The 21,778-nt window shown below is 36.8% G+C and overlaps 1 protein-coding gene across 1 annotated transcript; it reads right to left on the bottom strand.

The window, feature by feature from the left end:
- Positions 1-544: 544 nt before the first annotated feature.
- LOC141302206 (interferon-induced GTP-binding protein Mx2-like) lies at positions 545-20,990 on the bottom strand. The gene is made up of 17 exons (XM_073832387.1): positions 20,963-20,990; positions 19,675-19,787; positions 17,960-18,038; positions 17,156-17,333; positions 9,396-9,592; positions 8,682-8,756; positions 8,429-8,488; positions 7,969-8,123; positions 7,744-7,882; positions 7,434-7,632; positions 7,097-7,175; positions 6,882-7,004; positions 1,814-1,946; positions 1,379-1,522; positions 1,172-1,248; positions 856-1,065; positions 545-775 (listed from the first exon to the last, which is right to left on the bottom strand). Exons 1-17 carry the CDS (start codon positions 20,988-20,990, stop codon positions 545-547), a joined length of 2,220 nt encoding a protein of 739 aa, XP_073688488.1.
- Positions 20,991-21,778: the final 788 nt, after the last annotated feature.

Consider the following 21,778-nt stretch of genomic DNA (forward strand, 5'->3'; position numbering starts at 1 on the left):
AGTTAAGGAAGTTTACTGCCGTAATATGGACGCAGTAGGTGCAGTAATATCACGCAGCACCTGAAATTAGTTCCCAGCTGGGTAACTGTCAATGTGACCGGCTTTTCTGAAATTGTGACTGAACTTCAGGTGCTGAATATTACTGTGCCTGCTGCGTCCATATTACATCAGCAAACTTCCTTGACTATTGTGACGGGATGGGAGTGTAATTCCTAATCCTATCGGCCTAGAAAATCACAGCTTTACATTTTCCGCCGGTATTAGTACACGATATAACTGCAGAAGAGTCAAGTTTTAAACAGGACAAATATGGAAACTCGTTGGTCATTTTTTAACGTGATGCTATCGGTCTCATAGGATTCAATGATCTATGCTAAGCTATGCTAAAAGTGATATCGCCAGAACAGGAGAACGGCTGAATGGATTTCAAAACGGTAAAACTCAACTTATTAACTCGGGGGGAGTTGAAGAATGAGCCTATTTCCAAAAAAGTGGAGTGTTCCTTTAACATCAGATACATTTGATGTATTTTCAGATATTTCATCTAGTCACCCAAAAAACCAGTAATTGCTTCTTTAGCAGAAGTCAGTCGAGTCAGACGAGCTCTTAGCTCGCTGCGCCTTCTGCTGACATCAGAGGCCTCAGTTAGGAGCTCGCACACATTTTGCTTTTCCAATAATTTGAAAATGTCAATAGACAGAAGCCGAGCAGTCTCATGCAAGATGTAAAAGATGATCATCAAGGGCAGTTGGTCAGCCAATCTCTGCACCACAATCTGAAAGAAAACAATTAGAGATGTTATATCCTCACACCACAAACACAGTGCAATGTTTGTCACTGAAAACGAACATCTACCTCATAATATGACTCCAGCATTTGACTGTACTTGCATGGTTTGTCAAAGACAGGTAATTCCTTTTCTGAAAAGATCTGGTTTGTTAATCCACTCAAGACCGTCAGGAAAATGGGATCTTGAGTGAAGATCCCGTTTTCCATTTGAAACTGCTCTGAGATCCTCTGCTCTGCCTTTTCTTGTTGGTTAAGCTGAATGTCATTGATTTTGTCCTACAGAATCAAGTGAAGAAGTACAAAGGAATGAAAACTTGATCAAACTGGACTAAAAATCAATCATCTTTGCATTATTTTAGAAACATTGAAGGGTATTATTTACCTTGATGATGTTTTGAAGGACATGATAGTTCTGGCAACACTCACTCACCACGTCAGTGAATTGCTTAATGATTATATCTTCAGAGGAAATACAAATAGCCACAATTCAGATATGCCAAACCTATTTGACATTCAGTTTTTGATCTAATCTTTTGGTTTTATAATGTAGGCTCCTCACGTTGATCAGAAGGTCTTTAAACACAAATACCTTTTACGGCATTGAGTAAATCAATGGCTCGATCCTTAAATTTGGCCACATGGTCCTGCAGAATCTTCTCAAAAATGATGTAGTTGCTGAAGCCAGGCAGTTCCCTCCCTCTGTAATTCTCACTCAACTCTTTTGAATGGTTAACTTTTGGAAACAATATGGACTTCTTGTTAAATTAACTGACCTTTTCATTTTCAGTAGAACTCTCCCTGGTGAAAATAAAACAGCTAAAATCAGCCTAGGCTGGTTTTAGCTGGTCAGCAGGCTGGTTTTAGAGGGGTTTTGGCCACTTTTCCAGCCTGGTCAAGCCGGGAGACCAGCTAAAACTAGCTACTTCCAGCTTAAACTAGCTAAGACCTGCCAACCAGCCTAGGCTGGTTTTAGCTGTTTTTTTTTCAGCAGGGCTGTGTTTCTTAAATGTGAAAATATACTCACAGTTTGGCTTTGTACTGTTAAGATAATCATTCCACTTCCTGAATTCAACACGAATCTGGAAAATCAAACTATTCCCATTCTTCTGCTCTCCTGTTGATAGGGTCTTGATTTTGTCATTGAATCCATTTAAGGTCTGTGAGAAAAATAAAATTGATGGGATTTGGAAGTTAGCCCCGCCTACAGCATGTCCACTGAGGGTGAGCTGAGACTGGATCTGGGACCACTATATTTGAAACAAGACTTTATCTGTTTCCATGAGGATATAGATGTGGAACAGGACATCATCAGCCTCATCATCAATGAGACACCTGTGGAGCGGGTTAACAGCTTTAAAGGAACACTCCACTTTTTTGGAAATAGGCTCATTCTCCAACTTCCCCCGAGTTAATGAGTTCAGTTTTACCATTTTGAAATCCGTTCTGCCATTCTCATGTTCTGGCGATATCACTTTTAGCATAGCTCAGCATAGATCATTGAATCCTATGAGACCAATACAGCATCGCGTTCAAAAATGACCAACGAGTTTCAATATTTGTCCTATTTAGTAATATCGTGTACTAAGACCGGCGGAAAATGTAAACCTGCAATTTTCTAGGCCGATAAGATTAGGAACTACACTCCCATTCCGGTGTAATAGTCAAGGAAGGTTGCAGCCGTAATATGGAAGCAGCAGGCGCAGTACGCAGCGCCTGAAATTAGTTCCCAGCTCCCATATCGAGACTCATTGGTCATTTTTTAACCTGATGCTATATTGGACCCATAGGATTCAATATTCTATTCTAAGCTATGCTAAAAGTAATATAGCGAGAACAGGAGAACCGCTGAATGGATTTCAAAATGGTAAAACTCAACTTATTAACTCGGGGGGGGGGGGGGGGGAGTTGGAGAATGAGCCTATTTCCAAAAAAGTGGAGTGTTCTTTATGTTCCTCAGTGTTCACATCAGTGAGGATCTCACATGGTCCGCTCACACAGATGCAGTGCTAAAGAAGACACATGTCAGCTTTATTTATATAGCACCATTAAAACAACAATTGTTGACCAAGGTGCTGAACAAAGTATCAATCAGTAATACAATAAAATTACATAAATTAATAAAAGCAAATTCTAACATAATAAGTTACACACTTAAGATCACTAAATACACATGTGAGATTACTGAAATGCCAGAGAGAAAAGATATGTTTTTAGCTTTCCCTTAAACTCAGGTACCGTGGTAGCAGTTCTAATATTAACAGGTAGACTATTCCAGAGTTTTGGTGCAGCGACAGCAAAGGCACGATCGCCGCTGAGTTTCAACCTGGCCCTCGGAACATTTAGTTGTCTCAGGTTGGATGACCTCAGAGACTTTACTGGATTATGAAGTGAGAGTAACTCAGAGAGATATACAGGTGCTAATCCATTCAGACATTTAAAAACCAGTAACAACACTTTAAAATCAATCCTGAGACGTACTGGAAGCCAGTGCAGAGAAATTAAAACAGGAGTAATGTGTTCGCGTTTTCGAACACCTGTAAGAAGCCTAGCAGCGGCATTCTGTACCATCTGAAGACGGTTCAGAGATGACTGGTTAATGCCCATATAAAGGGAGTTACAATAGTCTAATCTTGTTGAAACAAAAGCATGAATAGCTTTTTCAAAGTCCTTAAAAGAAAGAAATGGTTTAACCTTGGCTAGGACTCTGAGATGGAAAAAACTGTTTTTAACCACAGAACTGATCTGTTTGTCAAATTTAAGGGAGCTATCGAAGAACACACCCAAATTCTTCACTAATGGTTTGACAAGTGGAAACAGTGAACCAAAATCTAAACCAGAGGAGCTAAATGCTTTGGAAGATTCAAAAACTATAATCTCCGTTTTATTTTCATTAAGATGAAGAAAATTTGCAGACATCCAGGCTTTCACGTCGGCAAGACAAGCCAGAAGAGTATCAATACTCCTCTTATCAGATTCAAGGGGCATGTAAATCTGGGTATCGTCCGCATAACAATGAAAAGAAATATTGTATTTCCTAAAAATTGACCCTAGTGGAAGCATATACAGTGAGAATAAAATCGGAGCCAAAATAGAGCCTTGTGGAACACCACAAGTTAAAGGGGCAGAGCCTGACGTAAATTCTCCAATATTGACACAGAAGCTTCTATTAGTGAAATAAGACTGAAACCATTTAAGAGCATCTCCCTGAATGCCTGCACAATACTCCAGTCTTGAAAGGAGAACTGCATGGTCAACTGTGTCAAATGCAGCACTCAGATCTAACAGCACTAGCACTGCCGACTTGCCAGAGTCCACAGTTAATAAAATATCATTTAAAACCTTTACCAGTGCTGTTTCTGTAGAATGGTGTTTTCTAAAACCTGACTGAAATGCTTCCAAAATATTATTTCCATTTAGAAAGCTCTGCAGTTGATGAAGAACTATTTTCTCTAGGATCTTGGACATGAAAGAAAGGGTAGAGATTGGCCTAAAATTTGATAATAATGTTGGGTCTAAATTGGGCTTTTTAAGAAGTGGGTGAATAATGGCATGCTTCATCTCCTCTGGTACAACCCCATTTACAAGGCTATTATTCATGATCGTTTGGACATTTGATCCAATTACCTCAAAAATCTCTTTAAAAAACTTTGGTGGAAGAACATCAAGGGCAGATCCAGATGGTTTAAGCTGACCTACAATATCTTGCAAATAAGGCAAAGTTACAGGATCAAACTGATTTAAAACGCTAGAGCAATCAGGAATGATGGAAGGATCATGCAAAGAAGGCACAATATTCAGCCTAATATCAACACCAACACCATATCAACACCTCTTCTTCTTAAGATGGCTGAGGAAGTTTGGACAAGCCCCAGCATCCTCAGAACATTCGACACCTGCACTCTGGAGAGCATCCTGACTGGCTGCATCACTGCCTGGTTTGGTAACAGCATCGCTGGCAACCTCAAAGCTCTGCAAAGGGTTGTGCGAACTGCCCGCCACAATGTTGGAAGTGAACTTCCCTCCCTCCAGGACATATACACCAGGCGGTATATAAGGAAAGCCCGGATGATCATCAGTGACTCCAGCCACCGGTCCCACAGACTGCTCTCTCTGCTACCCTCAGGAAGACACCTCCTCAGCATCCTATCCTGCACTAGCCGACTGAGGGATAGCTTTTTCCCTACGGCTATCAGGCTAATGAACAATCAGAATTAATACACCTAACAGCATACTCCCACTATATCGTATGCCACGCACTGCACTTTGTCACTGGACTTTATGCACACATTGCACTTAATGTGCTGTTCTCCCCAATCTCACTTCTGCACAATTTCATGTAAAAATACCTCTTTTGCACATCTCTTGACAATACAGCTCAACTTGTATTGCTAACTGTAAATATGTCTAATTGTATGTATGTATATATTGCACATTGTCACTCTGTATAAACCTGTAGTATATAACTGTCTAAATGTTAATTGTCTCTGCACTGTTTGGAGCATGCTCCCAAGAATTTCACTCACCTAGGCACTGCTGTGGTGATGTGACAATAAAAGTGACTGATACCTGTTTGCCTGGATCCTCCCACCCATCCTCCCTCTCCTGCTTCCTCCATTATTCCCTGCTTCCTCTGCTCTGTCACCGCTGCCTCCTGGCAGCCCCTCTGCTCACCCTCAGCCCACCATCTGTGCAATGGGTTCGCCGCAGGTCTGCCAGTCTTCATTGGGTTTGTGGCTGGGGGATCCCCCATCTCCGCCTCCAGTCTCTGAGTCCTGGACTCCGTTTCAGTCTTCCGACCCAGCATCTCCACCCTGGCTCCTAGCTCCCTCGTCTCCACCGTTGCCCATCGGCCCACCAGCTCCACCGGGCTCCCTCGTCCCTCCGGCTCTGCCTTGGTTGGTCATCGACCTGCCATCACCTCAGGACTCCGCTCTTCTGGCTGCACCTCCTCGCTCCATCCCACTGGCTCCGTTGGGCTACTCCCTTCCTCCAGTTCCACCTCAGACCTCTGTTGCTCCGGCTCTGCCGTGGACCACCGGATCTCCACCTCAGACACCAGAGCCTTGAGCTCAGCCTTGGCCCCTCTGGATCCTCTCTGTCGCCTGGCTCATCGACTCTCTGTCTCCGCCTCTGGCTCCACCACCTCCTGGAGTCATGGTACCATCCAATACCATCCTTCCTCCACCATGGCTCCTCGCTCCGTCGGCTCCACCGTTGGCCCCAATCATGGCTGTGGTCTGGATCTCGCCTGGCTCTTCCTGCTCTGGGGCCTTTCTGTCTCCTGCCTGGCTGCTCCCTCTATCATCACCTCCTTGGACTCTGTTACTTGTCCTCCTCCTGGGTATCTGTCCTATGCCAAAGCCTCTTCCTATACAAACTTTCTGTGCCCATCCCTTTTTTTTCTACGGTGTGAGGTTGCGCCTTCTGGGAGGGGAGTGAAATGTCACACCCTAATGGACTGTTTGTGTTGGTTTCTCCCTCTTGTGCCCATATTTGGTTGTTGCTGTTTCTGTCCTCATCAAGTCATTAGTTAATCACCAAGTTGAGTGCTTAAACTCCAATCTCAAGGTTATGTTCATGTGTGTGTCATCCTGCCCTTCATGTCTTGATTTACTTATTGTGGTTTATATTAAAGCCTTGTCATTATATTTCGCATTTGTGTCACGCCTTCCTTACACATGACCGTGACAGTTACATTATTGTTAAACAGATAAAAGACATATTATCTGATCAGAAAGCATTTTCAGGGGCTGTTCACAGAGAACACACACACACACGCATATATATCTCACAGTTAAGACCTTTTCTTTCTCAGAATTGTGAGGTTTTAACTGGTTTTGACTTTTATCACAATCTGAACTATATCTCTTATCTCTTTTGATGTGATGTTTTTCAACTCTTGACCTTTTTTTCTCTGAATTCTGAGTTTATCCATTTTAAAGGGCTGATTTCTTGAACAAAATAAATTTACCAGAAGATGCATTTTTTTTTTAAATTAATGTTTTAGTGCATTTGCTCTTATAGGATTCTAGAAGATTAGACACTAATGGTAATTCTCAGAAGTAAGAAGACTTGATGTCTTGAAGTCCTACTTCAATGAGGAATTCCTTGGCTCCATTTAGGTCTTCTGGTGGTCCAGCCTCACAGCTTTTAAGTGCATTCTTCACGCTCCACAACTGGTCTTTTATCTTCTCCTGAAGAAGTGGCAGTGAGCTCTGACAAAGACAAGCACGATACAGTTTAATTATAGTATCTCAGTTCATCCTGCCAGAAAGTGCAGTTCACTAAATTTATGACATTTATATACTTTGATATGACCAACAAGTTCCCGAGTCAGTTCGATGGCAAGACATTTAGTAGTCACTTTATCCTCTTCCAAGAGGCATCTGTAGAAAAAGAAAATGCACTTTTTGAAATCAATCAATCAATTTACAGATTACAAATATAAGATTATGCCTTAAGGTAACTCCTTAAAGTTATATTTTCATTAATTACATTTTTGTAATGCATTTTTTCATTATATTATCAGGACAGCTGTAGCACAATTTAGGCCGAAAAAACAAAACAAAACAAAAACATCAACATGATTTTAAATTAATACATGCAAACTAACTAAATAAATAATATTGTTTTTAAGCTGTAACCTGAAATAGTCATGGGTTTGGAAGAATTCTCTCTCCATTTCTGCTGCTTTCTCTATAGGAATTTCATCATTGATCTGCTGTTGTCCTCTACACTTCACCATGATGTAACCTTTGCGGAGATGAATGACTTTGTTCTGGACTATATCCAGAATGTTCTTCTCGGTTCCCTTGTCTATGAGGTCTGGCTTGGTCAAAATGGCTGTAATAATGAAAAAAAAAAATAGTTTTATAAAAAGTACAGTAGCTGACAAATGTGTTGTAGGAAATTTGGTGAGATATAAGATGCTGTGCAGATCATCTGCTTCATTACCCAAAGTTCTTCTGCCCTCAGGATCTACTTCTTGAGCCATTTTTAAGGCTTCTGTTGTTGCAATGTCAGTGTTACAAGGGACCACTACCAGGTTTATAGTCTCAAGTCTCCTAATATATTTCAAGATCAGACGTTTTATCTACAAGACATAAACATGGTTTAAAAACTGTATTTATACTAGTTTAATAATAAATGTGGTGTGCGAGATCAGATTACACAACCCACCTGTTTTCCAATATCCTCTGGTTGTCCTTCTACTGGGACTCTGGCAATCCCAGGCAGATCAATCAGAGTGAGGTCACACACATCTGGTGACATGATCTCTAAAGTGATGAGCTCATCACATATTCCGACCCCTTTTCCTGCCAGATCATTCTGGGCTGTAAAGCACAAACTCCATAATTAACTTTTTTACTGCCAATTAACTAATGTTCACTGGAAAAAGGCCTTTAAAGCATTGCAAATAAAGACATATTTATATGTATATTTAATTCAGCACTAAAACATCGATAGTTTGACTAATTGACAAATCAGCATCCAAGACTATAAGACAAATCTATTTTCATAAGACAAAAAAAAATAATATATATATATATATACACTGTTACTGATTGTGACTTGAGAATTTTATCTTTTTGTTATATTCTAATAACACACAATAACATTTTTCAGCTGTCTTACTAACCTGCTGCAACATGTCTTTCAGCTAATGAAGGATCTGCAAATTCAATTTTCTTCTCATTGTGAGTTGACTGTGCAACCTTTCCACTATCTAGTTTGCTGGGTTTAATAACACCTGCCACAAAACATGGTTTTAATCCAGTTGTAAATGCAATAATTTCAATCCTGCTAAAAGAAACCTTTCCAGAAAACAAAATACTGCAAGCAGCACTACTAACCTGCAAAAAGATTCAAAGATTCATCTGTTTTTTTACTGTAAGTTAAAACAGCCTTCCATTTGATTGCTGGTACCTTCTTCAGCCTCAGCTCTAATGGACATCTGGTCACAATTCCTACAGCAAACACAGTTGAGTTAGCAATCAACCAACAGAATCAATCAATCAATCAATCAATCAATCAATCAATCAGTCTGTCTGTCTGTCTGTCTGTCTGTCTGTCTGTCTATCTGTCTGTCTATCTAGAGTCTTAACACCCCTTGGTGAGCAAGATATTATGTTGTTATTATTGTTATTATTATTATGAGTTTTGTTGTTGATACAGAAACCCTAAAACCTTGGTAATGAAGAGCATGGCTTTTGCCTAAATTATAATCTTTCTACAGTTAACTCTGGATTCAAAACTGCAGCAGATTTTCATTGTTACGGAGACACAAGAGCAGTCCAATAAACAGGCGAGGGTTGATACAATGGCGAACATAATCTTTGTATTTATTTTTGCCTGGTTTTCTCATCTTGTCTTTTTCGCTGCCTGCCCTGAAAGTCTCACCTGTTTTGTGGATTACCCATTTGCCTTGCCCCCTGGATTACGTTCGCCGTTCCCAGAGCCCTGCATGTTTTTAGTCTGGGCTTAGTCAGGGCTTTGTAAAATGATCTCAGACAAATCAATAGAGCAGTGTTAGAGAGATGTGTATTAAGTGGTCACTGAATGTGTATGAATATTCAACAGCAAAGAAGAGTTAAATAAGTCCTTACCACTCCCTCTTGGTAACGCAACTCCAGACAGTGCTTCCAACACAGAGCTTTTTCCAGAACTCTGGTCTCCGAACACAACGATAGTCGGTAAAGCCAAGTCCTTATGAATGCCAACTGACCGCAGAGTGTCAATCAGATCAATGTATGGACGAATGCTTTTTTCTAAATGACTGTGAACCTCTCCACTCATTTTCTGACTGCAAAGATAAACATATGTAAAAAAAAAAAAAAAAAAAAAAAAAAAACAACAACAACAACAAAAAAACACAGATTGTACTGTATTTCGTTCAGTGTTTGACCTTTCACACATAGTTTCTCTTATATTTGTTCATTGTATTTTAAATTTATATTTGACTGATTTGATATCTTGCTTGTGCTGCATCATGCTCTTCCCACCTGGTTGAGAAGTTGTAATGCTCAGCAATAAAAGCAGCATAAAACTCTTAAACATTAACCTGTATCATGTGGATCATTCACTGAGCAATGAAAGATAGCCTTTTCATTACATCACATTAGACTGATTTTAAAACTGATTTTTTTTTTTAACTGACAACTGGGAAATTTTGATATACTCCTCCTAGGTTTTTCATCCAATCACCACCAAACTTCTTCAACATCTTCATTTCACATGATCTCAAGATGTTGAAGATGCAAAATTGCTAAGGGATTTTTGATATCCTGAAAGGTTTAGCTTTGGCAAGGCAACACATTTATGGTAAAAACAGAGAAACTGAAATTTTGATATACTCGTCCTAGGTTTTTCATCCAATCACCACCAAACTTTTTTAACATGATCTCAAGATGTTGAAGATGCAAAATTGCTAAGGGATTTTTATTATCTTAAAAGGTTTAAAGGCAACAAACTTACAGTGAGAACAGAGAGACGGAAAGTGTGTTATAACTTCATCATACATTGGCAGATTTTGATCAGGGACTACTTGGTGAAGGAGTCCAATCACATAGATGAGGTCATTATGAGGTCAGTATACGTCAAACTTTATTAGAATAATGTCAAAACAAAGCAGATGTAAAACTGTGAATGAATTAGGGATATCTTAAATACTGTCGCCATGGCAAAATGTCAAACTTTAATATTTGTTTCATGTGTTTGTGAGGCAGGTAACATGCTTAGAATTTCATGACAATTGGCACAAACATCAGTATTAGTTAGACCAGTGTTTTTCAACCACTGTGCCGCGGTACACTAGTGTGCCGTGAGAGATCGTCAGGTGTGCCGTGGGAAATTATTCAATTTCACCTAATTGGTCTAAAACATTTTTTGAAAACTAAGAAGTTATTGTCTGCGAATAATGTGCCATTGTCGAGTGTCTGTGCTGTCTAGTGACACCGGCAGAGTAATCATGTCATACTCTTCCATATCAGTAGGTGGCACTGGCAGTAGATAGCTAAATGCCTGTTTATTTGATTCCTAGTCAAGACACTTTGATAAGAATGACTGTAGATTGTTAATTGCACTTTTTATTTGAAAGAAGAAGAAATATGAAAGATCATAAAGTACTTTTTTCTTTGTGTTTATTTGATTCCTGTTCAAGACACTTCGATAAGAATGGCTGTATTTTGTTAATATAGGCTACAGAGTTTCATTTTTTTACAGTTTCAATTGTTGGTGTGCCTTGTGATTTTTTTTTATTAAAAATGTACCTTGGCTCAAAAAAGGTTGAAAAACACTGAGTTAGACAATGGCAAAGCTCATAAATGGACATGGAGGAGGCACTCTATAGCACCACATTTTGACAAAATAGCTACAGACACCAACTTGGTACATATATTATTCTAATCAAGCTGAACAACTTTCTAATTTACAGCCATTAGCTACGACCAACAGGAAGTTGGCTATTTTGGTTTGAATGTGGATTTTTTTTTTAATTCAGGCTGTGAATTAACGCATACTACTCCTGTCACACCCCCGGACTTTCATGTTGGTTTCTCCCATTCTCCCCCGCAGTTCAGTGTGTGTTTGGTTCCTCCTTCATTGTCTCCACCTGAATGTGTAATCAGTCTGTGTATATAAGGTGTGTGCTTTCCCCTGTATTCTTGTCGGTCTTTAATGTTATCCTGTTGTTTCCACTCCGTGTTCCTGTTTCTGCCTGTTCCCATTGGATTTATTAAATGTTCGTTTTTTACTACGTCGGTGTTCGTCTGTTCCTGCCTGAGTTGTGACAACTCCTGCAAAAACTATTCAATTTACACCAAAATTTTTAACATGATGCCAAGATACCGAAGATACTAAATTGCAAACTAATTTTGGTTATCTGGAAACATGCTTAGTTTCATAAATTTATCATGCTCAGGGGCCACCAAAAAATTAAAGAGAACTCACTTGACAGATGATGACTGTATCAGAGTGGTATAGTATAAGAAATCTTTTAACCCTAATCCTTTCCGCCTTATTCTCAGTGAAACAGAAAGAAAAATAAATTAATATAATCAGTTAATATGTACTGTACTGTCAGTATGCTTTTGCATAATTACTGAAGAACTGCTTACAGAGCATTAAAATAATAATACTAATAAAAAAAAGGAATATTCAAAAGAAAAATCATGAAGTGTTTTACATATCCTACCCTCTCTCAATGATATGAAAAGAAATCTTTTAAATAAGTTATATGTACTTTACTGTGGGCAGTTGTGGCCTAATGGTTAGAGAGTCAGACTTTTTTCTACTGCTAATATAGCTTTATATAATTATTTCACAAATGGTTATAGATCATTAAAATAATTTTTAAAAATGGTTGTAGATCATTAATTAATTAATGCATTAACTAACATGAACTAACAATGAACAATATATTTTACAGCAGTTTTGACTCTTTTTTTATGGATAGTTAAAAAAAATATTCATGCTCATGTTAGTGCAGTACATCAAATAATGTACTCTAAAGTATGTTAGTGATTCTCTTCTAAAAATTATCAAGAATATTAAATCAACTTAATAGGCTAGGTTAACAAATTTTCTTATACAAACGAAGTTTTCATATATAAATTCAGGAATCACGAATATGACAAAATAATATTATTTTATATATATTAATTGTATAGCTATAATAGTCCATTCCATTCCGTTCTGAAGTCTTGCATCGTTTTGGCGGACGCGCGGATCGATGCATGAAGCGTGCGCGAGGTAAATCGTTTTAAATAGAGTTTTATTTTTGATCGGCGAATTCGGAAATTATCACTTTAGTACAGGGCCGTGCACAAACCAAGGTTATTTTCGTAAAAAAAAAAAAAAAAAAAAAAAAAAAAAAATATATATATATATATATATATATATATATATATATATATATATAACTAAGACTAAAACTATTGATCAGAAATCATTTTCGTAAACTAAAATAAAATAAAAAGTTAAAAAAAAAATGAAAAACTAGAACGAAATTAAACTAACAACTTTTATTGAAAAACTATAACTGAACTAAAATAATAATTATCAAAAATAAATAATCGTTTCTGCTCTAAATCTAGGCTACTCCATCAGTTTTAGGCATTTTTTATGTAACACAAGCGATCATCGAGACTGATTCAAAAACGCAGATTCATCCAGTAATGTATTTGTGAGCAAGTCATTTATTCATTTCAAACCACTTTTTCATAAATGTAATAGCTATTATAAATTGGTGTATTAAATATATTATATTTAAATACAAATATTATGCATTAAATGACTAATAATTCATTCAAATTAATTAAACACTTTTACATATACTGCAGCAATTGATATTTTAGTTTGCTTAGTTTAGAATTGGGAGGAAATCGTGATCTCTGTTTGAAAAAAACTCAAACTCAAACTAAACTATATAAAAACTAAATAGAAATGTGTTCACAAAATAGAAACTAAACTAAAACTAACAAAACTGTTAATGAAACAAATAAAAACTAAATTTTATTGCAAATTTGAAAACAATATCAAAACTAATTAATTTAAAAAAAGCAAAACTAAATTAACCTTGCCACGAACCCCTCCACCACAAAAAAAAAAAAAAAAAAAAAACACACAATAATATTCTTATATTATATTTAATTAGTATTAATAACTTTTCAGCAGATAGCCATAAAATCAAAGTAGAAATTTCGTATATTTTACCTAGCTGACAAGAATAACTTTGTTGCTTTGTGTCAAACTCAAATGCAGTTAACGATTACACCGCGGGTTTTTGTGAAATTTGTCCATCATTAAAACGAGACATCACATTACATCAACATCACACAGGTGTGGTGATGCATTATATGAACCTTTATAGACATACTACTGTTTATTTAGGGGGCGGAGTTGTGAAGTTTGACTGACAGTTTGAGCGATTCTAAGAGATGCGCTTTTTAATGCCTTTAATTGGTTTAATATTTTTTTAAGAGACAAACAGACGTAAAGGGTTACCAACAGCATTGATTTATAAAAAAAATAAAAAAAAAATAAAATAAAAAAAAAACTCCCCCAAAATTAGGGCACTTCCGAGTGTAATTACAAAAAGTGCATGTGCTCAGCACAGGTTGAGCCCTACCTGTGCACGTGCCTGCTTTAGTACATATGACGGGCAACAGAAACATCAACAACAGTGTATAAAAAAAAAAAAATGTAGGGCCAAAATTGGCTGCCAGGCCACCGGGAATTCTCCCGGTGCTCCCGATGGAACGAACAACCATGACAACCAACAAGCAACAGAAAACAGTGCAAAACAGTTCATGGTGCTGTGACAATAACATAACACATACATTTTTTTCTTTATTGTCAAATTTCTTAACAAAGGACTCATAATGATAAAGTCGTTACTGTTTATAGAAAGCGGTTCTCTGTATATAATACCTACATCGCGGAAAATCTGTTCCCGAAGAAATTACTGCTGGAGCCTGAGGATATGAGTGGTGCTTAAATCTAATAACAGTAGTAGTAATATTCATATATTGTAATAGCAATAAAACACAAGTATGATAGATCTTATGATTTGATTTGCTATTCCAAAGAAAATCCAATTTACAGATATTTTACCGCCCTGTGTTTAGTTTTGTTTTTCCATTTCCATTTCTGTGCATCACTCCTAAATTACCCTGATCTTATAAAACCAATTACAAATTAATTAGCAAACTGCAGATTAATGAGCAAATCGAATAAACAAGTCCAACCTTACTGCAGTCTTGATTGAAGATCTTGTGTGTTTTTTGCGTCCTGGTGAATGATGCGGTGAGCTGCGCGTCTTCTTGAGATCAGAGGAGGGAGGTTTACCTGCACAGCTCTTACCAGCTGACCTCTGTTACACTTAGAACAATAACAATAGGTGACTGCAATTTTGAAAGTGCTAAATGATGGTCTGGCTCTGAGGTAGATCTGTTGGCTTTTCGTTCATATTTGAATACTACTAATGTACATTTACTCAAATTAATTTCTTGGATTTAAAAATATTTATGGATAATAAAGGAAAACTGCATACAACCATTTTCAGAAAAGAAACGGACAGAAAAACTATCCTAAGAGAAGACAGTTTTTATCCCCCATGACTGACTGCCAACATCCCTTTTGGAGAATTTTAGAGGTTAAAAATAATTTGGTATGATTTAAAGATTTAAAGAACGAAGATGTACAAATAGCGAAAAAAAAAAAAATCTGGTTATTCGCAAACTCAGTTTATATTGTTACACAATACAGTACAGAGGCAATATATATTATATATGCCTTGTATTTATGAGTATTTTGATGTTATTTTGATGTTTTTTTGCATATTTGAATGTAAGAAAAAAATACTTCATAAAAAAACTGTAAGCCATTAAATAATTTCTACAACCTCCTTTGCTCTCCAAAAAAAAGAAAGTAAACAGAAAGCAAGTCATACTGCTTTTATCAATCCTCAGTCAGCAAATAAGATGAAAATGACTTTTGACAGGGTCAAGATGTCAGGAAAAATGTGATTTGGAATATGATTCCTCCTTTCTGCACACTTAGACGGAGTTAAATCATAATTGTAGAGTAAAAATTCTTCTGAACTCTGTTCTTTCAATGATAGATTTGTGGCCTTTAAGAATTCAAATAAAATCTTGAAACTTGTGTTTCTTAGTAAATTTGAAAGTGACAAACCATTTTTAACTAATGAGTTGCTTTTCTAGCATTAATCTTTCATTATTATATCTAATGCATGGTATCAGAAGGTGCTCCACTGTCTCTGGATTTCTACAATAAACCAGAGTCATGTTTCCCAATGATATGTAAAAAACAGTTGAGTGCAGTATGATGAGAAATGACCATATCTTCCCTTCTATTTCCACAAATCTGTGTCTTATGGTCTACTTCCCTTTCTGAATGGTACAAGCGTCTCTTCATATCCCACCTTTCTCACTACAGTCCTATTATAGCTCTTAATTAACCTTTAAATTTGTTTAATCGGATATTAAATCCTATTACTGGACTGTCTGAGGTCTTCTTGACTAAAGCATCTGCTTCTTGTTTCCTTCCAGCCCTACATTAGACCGCAGCCGTCCAAAGTACATTTTTGATTCTTGATTTTGTAACCTATAGGTTGATTAAAGAATTGCTAATAATTCATATTGTCTTAATGTAGATTTACCATAGATTATATATGTTTCCGTCAGATTAGCACATTGTGAGCACTCATGTTCTTCACCCACTGAATTGCAAACATTACTGCAGTCATCTTAGCTGTGTAAATCAGACTTGAGCGTGCATTACTTTTTTTTCTTTGATTTGTTTTATTAAACAGTAGGCCTACAAAACATGAAACTTAAGACAGTAGCCTAGTTTCAAAAACAAATTCTTAAAATATCAAATTAACCATGGTTAGTGTAGCAATGTTCATTTATGGTTACCATGTTTTCATCTTAAGAAAGGGATTTGGAGCACCATTGTTCTGCAGAGTTTAACTCAAACCTTGAGCAAACAGTTTCCTGTAACTTTTTAGTGATTAACTCATTTAATTGTGATGAGACCTGGTTTTGTGTGAGAAAGAGTCACACTCTCTGGAGACCTTGCTTAAAAAAAATAAAATTATATATATAATCAAGCCAGGTTCAACATGAAGTGGTTCCACTTAAACATCCACAATGCAAAATAATCATGCTCACACACAATGCACACGATGGGTGTCACTCTAAAAAAAAAAAATAAAAAAATAAAGGTGGAACCTCAGCTGAAATGATAGTGATCGATCACTTCCATGACACAGACACACAATTTATATGTAAAATTATTTTATTAAAATCAATAAACAGGGCAGGGAGATAAAAACAATTCATATAAATTAATTAAAATCAACAATGAGGGTGAAAGGGGAAAGGAGGGGTAATAAATTAAGACATGGGGGAAAGGGAAGCGTGATAAAAACAGGGTATTAAAAAAAAAAAAGGTTAAAAATCCATTGATTTAAAAACACAGGAGGGGACATCTGGGGAAAGAAAAGGGCAAAGTCTCAAATTTCTTCTGCACTCTTTGTTGATGTAACATCTCACATCTGAAAATAATCACAATTACAACATTAAAAACAACTCATGGTCCAATTAAAACAAGATTTGATGAGTTCTACAGTCGTCTTCAAACGAGGAACACTTAAACCCTACAACCACAGCATAACTTCTGTTTAATCAGTTGAGAATGAAAACTAGTCAAGTAATGATAAACATGAATGTGATCTGATCAATCCGCGAGTGCTAGAGGTTTGAGATTGACTTTACTGATGATCAACAGTTTACAGAAACAGCAGCTGTCCGGAGAAACTTCAGCTCAGAGCTAGATGTGTTACCTGGGGTTGTGCTTCGGACCCTCTTTCACCTCCTCAACAAACTCCACTTCCTTTTTTTCTGGCCGGGTGCAAATAATTGGGCGATAACGTGGGCGTCCATTTTTATTTCCTTTTCCCTCCGATTTAGCTTGTAGTTCTTTTATTGGTGTTAATTCTATAAACCAGTGTCCTTTAAATACTGCATTAAAATTTTAACACTTTATACATTGTCAACTGAAATTAAAGTATTATAAAAAGACATAAAAACTAAAAGACAAAAACATAAGAATTTGAGGGAAAGACATTTAACCAATCACTGGATACAAATCAAAGGCAAAGAAAAATAAGAGCACACAAATTCATTTTTGCAAAAAATTATATGGCGTTTAGATGGTTTTAATTCTCAAAAAAAAAAAAAAAAAAAGCAAAAGAAAATTGTTTGTTGGTAAATTTAGACTTAATTTAAATTAGGTTTATTATTTGCCCCTTTGTACCTTTGCTGAAGTCACTATTGTCAGTATTACAGCACATCTTTGTTTAAATAACCGCAGTGTTTGTGATTCACAGCAGCATCATGCTTTATCAGTTTATAATGGGATGAATATCAAATTTCATTAACATCAGCTTCAGAAAACGGTCTAATAATGCGTTTCATAAATTCTCATGTGTGCATATGCACCCCTTTCAGCATTTGCAATCGAGGATTTTTAAACATTTAGAGAACAAATACAATTTTCTTGTTGATTAAGATTAAATTAGATGAAATACTGTGGTACAGCATCGAGGTAGAAAGCTTTTCCACAGATATTTTGAGCCACTGCTTACCTTTGTGTCCAGACGACAAGAAGATGAGAAACACCTGTGAACGACTCTCCTTTAAGGCCAATTTCGGAAGTTGCGTCACCTAATAATGAGAGAAACGAATCCTTTCAAAGCTTCGAATCAATTGAACCGATTCGCAAAATGATTCAAGCGCTCGAATCAAGCACACGCTGGTGACGCCTGCTGGTTAAAAGTGTGTAAATGCAACACAATCTCAGACTAAAACATGAATAAAACAGCTTTTAAAACTGACTGCAAATGTTTAATTGAAAGAATAACAGATAAAACACAATAAAAATGAATAAACAAATAAATAAAACACCATTAAATATGAAGTGTCCGTATTGTAAGTGGTTACTTGGTCAAAATATGTTAGATTAATTTGCAGGGCTTTTTTGTTTGTTTGTTTTATGGACAGCTTATGTTGTCATGAAGAAATACATTTGTACTTGTTTGTATCTTAATTTACCGGCGGGTGGTTTAATTCAGTGCCTGCATGCATCATTAAAACCCCTCACAATTAAACACCAACATGCATATGAAAGACCGGAGATCCTGTTAACTGACACAGGCATATTTTCTGATTATTATATTTTATTTGTGCCAGAACCTCATTTGGTGGATCCTCCTCCTCCTCACGAACCAAAGGAAGACATTTGTGGGTTATTTTATTTATTTTTAATTTAATTTAATTTTTTCGTTTTCAATGATCGATATAAAATATAGTTTCGTTTTTATTAGTTTAATAATTACTTTGTCTTGGTCTAATTTTAGTTTAGTTAAGGCTGTTTTGTAAACACAATTCTAGCTTAAGTTTTAGTTTAGTTTCGGTTTTAATTTTAGTATGATTCAAGTTGAGCAGAATTAACAGAACACTTCCAGAGCGCAGACCAAAGACAATTTAATTTCAGTTTTAATAACGCAAACCACAATTATAAGGCAAAATGAAGCGGTCAAGCTTTTTACTCTATAAATCTACAAGTTGTGCTTCAGTGTTGACGGCTCACATTGCTTTGGGTAATTTTTAAAGTTCACTGTTTATTCCGAACACCAGGTTGGCAAATGTCCCTCTTAATCTGCAATGCATCGGTCATCCCTTATATTCCTAAATATTTCACAGTGCACTTTAAACCAGAGTCCTGCACACATTGTTTTTTTTTGTTAATTATTTAGATATAGGTGTTCAATAGCTGCTATTAGTTTTTTTTTTTTTTTTAGATTAAATATCCTTCCTTAAGGACCAAAAGATTAACAGTTTTTAAATCACACTGACACCGAGCAAACATTGTTCATTATTTGGCAGAATTTCACATGAATCCAATTCAAGCTTCAATCTGAAAACCCCAAATGCACACATTGTTTTAAAGAAAATTAGGTGTCAATCAAGATCTCTTTCTTTTTAAAATCATTAAAATTCTGCAGTCATTTAGAGCATTGACAACCAGCCTTTTCCTTTTAGCTCCATGCTTACAGAATGAATATAAATCACTTTAACAATTACTACCGTCTGGAATGAGTCAACCATGCTCTTTGATTAATGACTAGTTATTGTTTTGACTGATCATAAAGTGTTTGCAAAAAAAAAAAATATTATTATTTTTTAACTGAGTGGATCCTTCCTGGTAAAATAAAAGATAAATAATACACAGTGTTTCACATCTTTCTAGAGTTTCCTATTCTCTCTGTGTTTTCAGTGCACCTCTCGCCTGTTTTCTAACCATTCTCCTTCTCTCCAGCTCCTCCAGAGCCATCTGGGCTACTGCCTCCCTTGCAGCCTTTTTATTAGGTCCACTCTCCTTATGGAAAACCTCTTCTCCAAACTGGACACTCACTGTGAATTGATGAAGAGAAAAGCTGTGATTGGTAATATCATGACCAAGTGTATTTTGGGTACTGCTGTTCCAAACTTCACCACTAGATGGCAGTGTGTTACCCAAGTAGTGAAACTTGTATATTAGTTCACTACACACAAAGTGAAATATTTCAAGCCTTAATTTGTTTCAATTTCGATGATTATGGATTAAAGCTAAAAAAAAAAAAAAAAAAATCCAGTATTTCACAAAATTAGAATATTTAATGTGACCAATAAAAAAAGGATGTTAAACACATGTTGGCCTTTTGAAAAGTGTGTTAAAGTACTGTATTATGTCCTCAGTACTTTGTTGGGCCTCCTTTAGCACTAATTCCAGCATCAAGGCGGCGATCAGTCTTTGACACAGTTGAGGTGTTATGGAGCCCAAGATGCTTTGATATTGGCCTTCAGCTCGTCTGCATTTCAGGGTCTCTGTTCTCTCATCTTCCTTTTTACAGTTATTCCATGGCTATTAAACCAGGTACTGGTAGTTTTGGCCAAATCCTGCTGCAAAATAAAATCATCATCTCCAAAAAGCTTGTCAGCAGCAGGAAGCATGAAGTGCACTAAAATTTCCTGGTAGACAGCTGCGTTGACTGTGGACTTGATAAAAGACAATGGACCCACACACTGTAAAAAGTTTTCACCAGATTCAACTTAAGTTTTTAAGTTAAACCATCTTAAAACTACAAGTCATCTTAACTTATTACAATAAAAATGAGTTGATATAACTTGTGAGTATAAATGACTTAAGCTGATTTAACTTAAAATCTTAAGGCAGCTGCTAAACTTATGTTTTTAAGTTGAAACTGGTGAAAACTTTTTACAGTGCACCAGCAGATGACATGCTCCCCAAACCATCACTGACTGTGGAAACTTCACACTGGACTTTAAACAGCTTGACTTTTGTGCCTCTCTGGTCTTCCTCCAGACTCTGGGACCTTGATTTCCAAATCAAATGCAAAATTAGCTTTCATCTGAAAACAGGACTTAGGAGCACTGGGCAACACACCAGTACTTGTTCTCCTTAGCATGGACTTCTCCAGCTGTCGCTCATGTCATGCAGACGTCTGTATGTGGTGCTTCTTGATGCACTGACACCAGCCTCAGTCCACTCCTTATGAAGCTCCCCCGGATTTCTGAACCGCTCTTGCTTGACAATTCTCTCAAGGCTACCGTCATCCCTATCACTTGTGCACCTTTTGGACTTTCCCTCGACATTCAAATTTTGTGGCACACCTGTACACAATGTCTTTTGACAGACCTTGGACTCGAGCAACAGGTTAAACATTCAGCATCAGTCCAGTAGGGTTTTGGCCGGAAGGGTCATTCTGAACAAAAGCAAACATTACACACAATTGTGAATTCCATGGCTTTTCATGCCACGATTAACTGTTTGAGACAATGAGAGTTTGCAGCACCTGCTCACGACAGGAATTTCCAACTGCATTATTAAAGGAAAGGAATTTCCGCCTTTATTGTTAATGGGCAGATGCCAGTTTTGTGAAGCCTGGAAAAATCCAGACCCTAATCTATTAAGATTAAGGGTCTGGGATCGAGTAATGAAAAGGGCCTAACTCAAGGGGCGGCACCAAGCGTGCATTTGAAACTCTCACTGAACGCAATTGGATAATGCCACGATAAATCACAACAATACATGGTGTGACGTATCCAGAGCGACGGTGAACATATAAGAGTGGATTTCAATGTTATAACATAAACAATGTGACAAGATTAATAACTATTAATTACGACAGCCGAATCAACCTCATAAAACAATTAGGTCCGATCAAACTATTCATTATATCAACTAATATGTGGATAGACGCTAGCGTTTCATTCAGCAGCGAGACATATCGTCCTGGTCAAGTTAGGCTACTGTATTACTATTGAATAGTTCAGTTTCTCGCTACAGTAAGTTTTCCAAGTGACTCTTACCATTTGTAAATGAGATGAACCTCATCCACCAC

The sequence above is a fragment of the Garra rufa genome, chromosome 25, assembly GCF_049309525.1.
Source record: "Garra rufa chromosome 25, GarRuf1.0, whole genome shotgun sequence".
NCBI lineage: Eukaryota > Metazoa > Chordata > Actinopteri > Cypriniformes > Cyprinidae > Garra > Garra rufa.